Source organism: Schistocerca nitens, chromosome 11 (genome assembly GCF_023898315.1).
Source record: "Schistocerca nitens isolate TAMUIC-IGC-003100 chromosome 11, iqSchNite1.1, whole genome shotgun sequence".
Taxonomy (NCBI): Eukaryota; Metazoa; Arthropoda; class Insecta; order Orthoptera; family Acrididae; genus Schistocerca; species Schistocerca nitens.
The window spans coordinates 65432136-65438135 of NC_064624.1; the positions used below are offsets into that span (position 1 = coordinate 65432136).

Genomic DNA, 6000 nt, shown 5'->3' on the forward strand with positions numbered 1-6000 from the left:
GCGCCATATTGGAGTCTTAGTGTATGGCCCTTTCCGCCATATTTGTGACGTCATGGGTCAAAGCAGATAGGTGGAATCGGACGCTTCTGTATTTGTGACTGACAAGGCATGAGAATTCCGTTTCTGGGAAAAGGCTGTAAAGGAAATTTTAGGCTGTGCACGCCTCAGTGTGACCCTTAGCATTTCCTTCAAACCACATTGTTTCCCAATATTCTTAGCTGCTAGAGACTCCTTACATTTCCTTTCCCCGTAACACTCTGCATCAGAAAAAGTCTACCTTGCACACCTACAAATTCTTTCATCACCACCACTACCAGAACCACTAGTGGTAGCAACTGCAGTAGCAGAAGTACTGCCAGTATTAACTTTTAGTTCATAATATTATTCACTGACACTGCTACATCAGACACTCAAATCATTTAATACTATTTGCCATATTAAAACTTGGTTTCAGAAAAAAATGATATAAAAAGGGAAACCATGGTCCAATTTAATAGTGGGTCTGATGGACTTAATCATATCAAGTTCAATAAACAAACCAATAAGATCACAAAAATGTCATCAACGAATCTTGATCTGGTGAACAGTTTGTGATTCTAGGTGGTTAGTAAGGAATCCTTGAGGTGGCCTATGAATAAATTTGCAGAACATGGTGACATACAGTTGGCCTTTGATGTACTGCAGATTTGTTTGTAGGCAATCCCTTCAATAGAGAAGTAATTGTGTGTGAGAATGTAGTTGGACATGGCAACCAGGAATGGGCTATAGGTTAGGAGACAGTCAGACACTGGGGAGGGTACTGTTCAGTGACAAAGTCATGTGTGTTGGGGGATGTGATCATAGAGGGTCATAGCACTTCCCTAAATTGTATAAAATGGAAACTCTTCCTACAACATATCACTCATCCACATAACCCCCCCACAGCATCAATGTTCACTAGTCTGTATGCTCCGCCCCACCTATTCCCTACCCTGCTCTCATTCTAGCACTGAGCAGTGCACACACCTACCCAACAACTTCCCCCCCCCCCCGTACAGCCTCCCAACACTGCACCTAGAAGCCCTATTCTGTCACCCTATGTCCTTGACCAATCCCACAGACAGCACAGCATCACCTCCACCCCTACCCTGCTATCCCTCACTTCCCACCCCACAGCGCCTCTTTACACCACCAGTCACACCAACAGATTTCTGCTTGCATTAGATGTATTCATGCTCTAGTGTTGTTCTGTACTTCATATGAATGACTTTGTCCAAAAGCTTAAATATTTAGCAGTCAATTGATTCTACCTACCTGAAAACAAAGGCCTCCTCAATGTGTTGAGTACAAATGTATCCCTTGTATACCATTATTCTATCCTGACCTTCTCTGTGTTTGATTCTACTTTCTCTGTTCTTTGGAAAATGTAACTGAGGCACCTGAGTTGTCGGCAACTGAGTTTTGCTTTTCACCGTTGGACCAGTTCAGATACAACCCCACATGAAAAGCCGGAACAGCGACTGCTCAGTCACACAGCTTTGAGCTAATGGAAAAGAGATACATTTACAATACAGATGTATCACATGATATGAAAGTGCATTGTAGTCGTCACTTCTGTAGTTGTTCCAAAAAGAAGTGATAAGAGGACTGGAACACCTAAGGCATGTGTGCTAAATCTACGATGACTTGCCTTTACCAACTGCTTTCATTTTGAGATCAATGCTAGACCTAGAGTACCACTAGAAGAATGAACATCCTGAATATGAGCAGGACACTACACACACCAAGTTCATAGAAAGAAAGGTAAGTGAGACATTGAAAGTACAAAGGTTTTCTTCCTTTGGGGGTGGGGTGGGGTGGGGGGGGGGGAGAGGAAGGTCCTACTTGACCCAGACTTTGGCAGTTGACACTAACAAAAACCTGTGAAGGCTACTTTCATAATGTGACATTGTCTAGCATGGGTTTACATTTGTGTTTTCACTGCTTCTACATAAACTTTCAAGATGAATGATTCAAAGACATCTTTACAGGGTCACATGTGTTTTGATCTAGCTACAAAAACTTAAATTAATTACAGCACTTTGATGAAGAAAGAAATGAACAATATATTTTCAAAACAAGTTCAATGAGGAGAGAATTATCTGTAGAATGTTGATGGCCACACACTGGCAACTTAAAATCCTGCTGATCTCAGAGATACTGAATCAAGAAGTGAGCCCTAACAGTAGCTTTAGCATGTTTTAATTTGCCAGAAGCTGACAGTGACGTTCTGCTATAATTACTTCTTTTATGAGCACCAAATCCGTAGGCATATGTTGTGTGTTACGGATGTGTCATATTTGAGCCCACACAGTTGAACTCTGTGATTATACTAACATTTAAGTAATTTATGTGTTACCAAATATTTAGAGTGGTCATGTGAAAATCTACTGGTTAAAGAGCACTGCAAACATTCCGTAGTTATAACTGTAACACTCCTTTACTCTTTTAGTATCAGCATTACCACCATTTCTTTCTTAGGGTTTTAAATTACACTACCAACTGCTCTTTCATTTAATAGTATTTAAGCTCCTCAAAGGATTTCAACAACAGCTCTTGGTCACCTACCACTTCCCTATATTTAATAGATTCTGAATACCTACCCCCAAATCAAAAACTGATCAAGAACAGTAATATTGCTAACAAGAACATTGAGTGCATAAAATAGCAAAAATAATACACCAGGAAAATAATATTGTACGTCATGAGTTTAGATTTCTCCATCAGGCACCATGACAAAAAGACTGCCACATATTGTCTTTGCAATAAATCCACACACACACACACATTATATATATATATATATATATATATATATATATATATATATATATATAATCTCCCTCTTGTCTGAGAAAGCAACTATGGTCAACTTAAAAACTGACCACAAATAGAACATCTGATCAATTCATCCAGCAAGCCATACAACTGATCTACAGTAGCAGCTGAATCATCTGCACTCTAGCAAGTAAAGTCCTACTCATATATTACTTTATCATATCCATTAATAATACCACTTTCTAAGAAAGGAACAAATCTAGACATTAACAACACACCAAACTAAATCTCAAAGTAGAAAATTAATTTGTAACAAGTAATTGCAAACACCACAATTGTTCAAGAACATATGACTATTTCCTAGTAGACAAAAACCCGTAATCATTAACTACTGGCATGCCAACATCACACTAACAAGAAGCTACAGAAATTTTAAAACAAATTAAATACTGGAGAGCAGCATTATATACTACAAGATACCAATCCATTGCAAATATGTTGCACAGCCAAGAGCCACAACTTCATTTGGTCAAGAATCAAAACCAACAGCCAGTACCAAATATTTCATCCGACAAACAACAGGGGAGGTAATCTGCTTGTTTACACATCACATTTCACAGAGAAATTAATGAAACAATGGTAAAAAATACGAGAAGCTATTTACCAAGGAGCCTGGTTCAGCATATACTTCATTCTTCTCTTTTTTCAGCCAACCAGTTCCCTTTGAGTCCATGAGTGCTCTCCTAATCCACTGAAAAACAAGAAAGAAAAAGTGATATTGTTTAAATTGTTACTATTCAACATAGTGCACAGGCAGCATTTTCTGGCTGCAGCAAACGAGTCAATGCATATTACAAATTTAAAACTGGCTGAGGAACAAAGAACCTGATAGAAAGAAGTGATTTACAACTTGCTGGTTATAAGGACTCTTAAGCCTCACTGTCATTAATGGAAAACACAACTCAATTTGACAGAAAACAAAAACCACACACAATGGAAACAAATGACTTACAGTTACTGCTGTTACTTAGTAGCATTTGCTTGTGGTATACAATACTATTCTGAATATGGTAGCTGACACATCTTGCTTTTTCCACATAAATTTGTAAGTGTCATGTGAAGCAACTAAGAAAGTGAATTTACCAGACAAATCTATTTACTGTAGACAATTTTATGTATGAAGAATAAAAGATTAAAATGAGTCTCGAGCTATACCTAAGCCTGTCAATGTATCCTGCAAATTCCTTAATATACAGAATAATGTAAGAGGTTTATAATTATGTTCTTAGCAACGTATGCAAGGACCGAAAAGAATTATTTCTCAATCATACTGGCTGCACTTTCAATCAATCTATAAACACATGTTTGCTCATGGTATGCAGAAAAGCAGAACATGAAAATCCACCCATACAGACAGAACTTTCGTCTTTTTCAGTCAGTTTAGTATGTATTTTTAAGAATTGTTTCCTTATACAGTCATCTATATTCAACATTATCAACTCAATACAGCACAATGCTGCAATCTTCACCCAGTCACTAAAAAACACACACTGCTGCCTGAACGTTGCATGGAAAAATAAATGATTCTTGACTGTCAAGATTTAACACCGATTAAATTCCTCTAACAAGACTTAGTGAAATTACTTTCTCATAAGCGTACCCATGACAATGTTCTGTGGTTTTGGGATGCTTTTGTCGATGGCAACTACACATACCCATTAGGCCTTACAGAGTCAATTACATTTCCCATATCCTTCCATAGATTGAAACGTGCACATTACTACAAACAGCAGTTAACACTATTTACTAAACTATGGAGCACATAGGGACATCGATAATCCATGGAAAACGCAACTCAATGAATTCCCTCTACTGCATTCTCTTTCATACCAACATAACCAATCTCTGATACTCTGTATTAACGTGTGCTAACGAATCTGATGTATCGGCAGTATAACTGTTTGCGCTACAACCCGGGCGATCTACAGATTACAGTGAACTCTTACTGTCCCTGTTCCTTCCTTCACAAATATTGTTACCGAACTTCGCATGCACAACACAAATATAACAATATGAATGCAGCGGACGTGTGAACTTCATGAGGGCCTTTTTTCGTCAATCACCAAGTATTTCACATTGACCTGCACTTTCTCTAACCACCACATATAGACACTTTTCCGGTAATTACAGACAACATATCAAAATATCTGGCGGTTCTTTTGCTAAATCACGGGAAACATTTTGCAATTTTATCGGACAGAACGAAAACAGCAAGCATATTACATACTCACACGTCGATCTGGTATTTTTCGTAATTGCCGAACAGCACAGGTACGTAATGTGCACTAATATGTTTGTCTAAATACTAGTCACCTCCCGCTCGCAATGCGGAAACATAAGCTCACTGAAAATACAAGTGTTTGGTTCTGATACACATAACCTGAAATAATTACTTACGAAATTCTAAGGCTATCTCAAACCATAACCACAAGCGCCAAGGATGATACAAGAATTAAATGTGGAACAAACTTATCATTCGAATGTGCCCAATAAATGAAATTAAACCGATATAATAACTGTACGAACAGTTACTATAGCATCATTACAAGGCATTGGAAAACTACTTCATTCGAGGCAGTTAGCTGTAATGATAATAAAAATTAAGTATTGACTTACTACCACACTCAATATACGTCTTTCCGTGATTTCCTGTTTCCACCATCAAATCACTTACATATTACACAGAAAACGCAACATAATACCGTACAAACGCATGACACGAACTACTAAACCCTACATCCGTCTGCTGCTGTGGTCAAAGTCAATTAATGCGGAAGAAAGAACCTACCGCGGAGGTCGTTCTAACATTCTTGCAATGAGAGCTGCATATATGCTAGGAAAAATATTAAAGTCGTTTTTTGGTTAATTTGGGGGGAGGAGAGCAAACAGTGAGGTCATCGGTCCCGTTGCCTTCTCTGAAAACTAATTAGAACAGACAGTTAGGAACCTCTTTTTTTTCTTCCTTTATTGTAATTTTAATCACCTATACAGGCGGGCTGTCAGCAGCATAGTACGCTGCTCTTCAGCATTAAGTGGAACAATAACATGAAATAGAGGTGATACAGACAATACAAAAAACGGTGGGCAAAAAATGGAGATACAAAAAACAATAAACAAGAAGCCGTTCACGTTGGACGATAAAAA

General features: G+C 38.1%; 1 protein-coding gene across 1 annotated transcript in view; it reads right to left on the reverse strand.

The window, feature by feature from the left end:
• The window catches only part of LOC126212637 (zinc finger and SCAN domain-containing protein 26-like), a 165403-nt gene extending 159795 nt beyond the window's left edge, over window positions 1-5608 (reverse strand). The window contains exons 1-2 of the mRNA XM_049940064.1: window positions 5473-5608; window positions 3461-3547 (exon numbers count right to left, since the gene is read on the reverse strand). Of these exons, the coding sequence (XP_049796021.1) occupies window positions 3461-3529 (69 nt within the window). The 5' untranslated portion in view covers window positions 3530-3547; window positions 5473-5608. The remainder of the gene's footprint in view (window positions 1-3460; window positions 3548-5472) is intronic.
• Window positions 5609-6000: the final 392 nt, after the last annotated feature.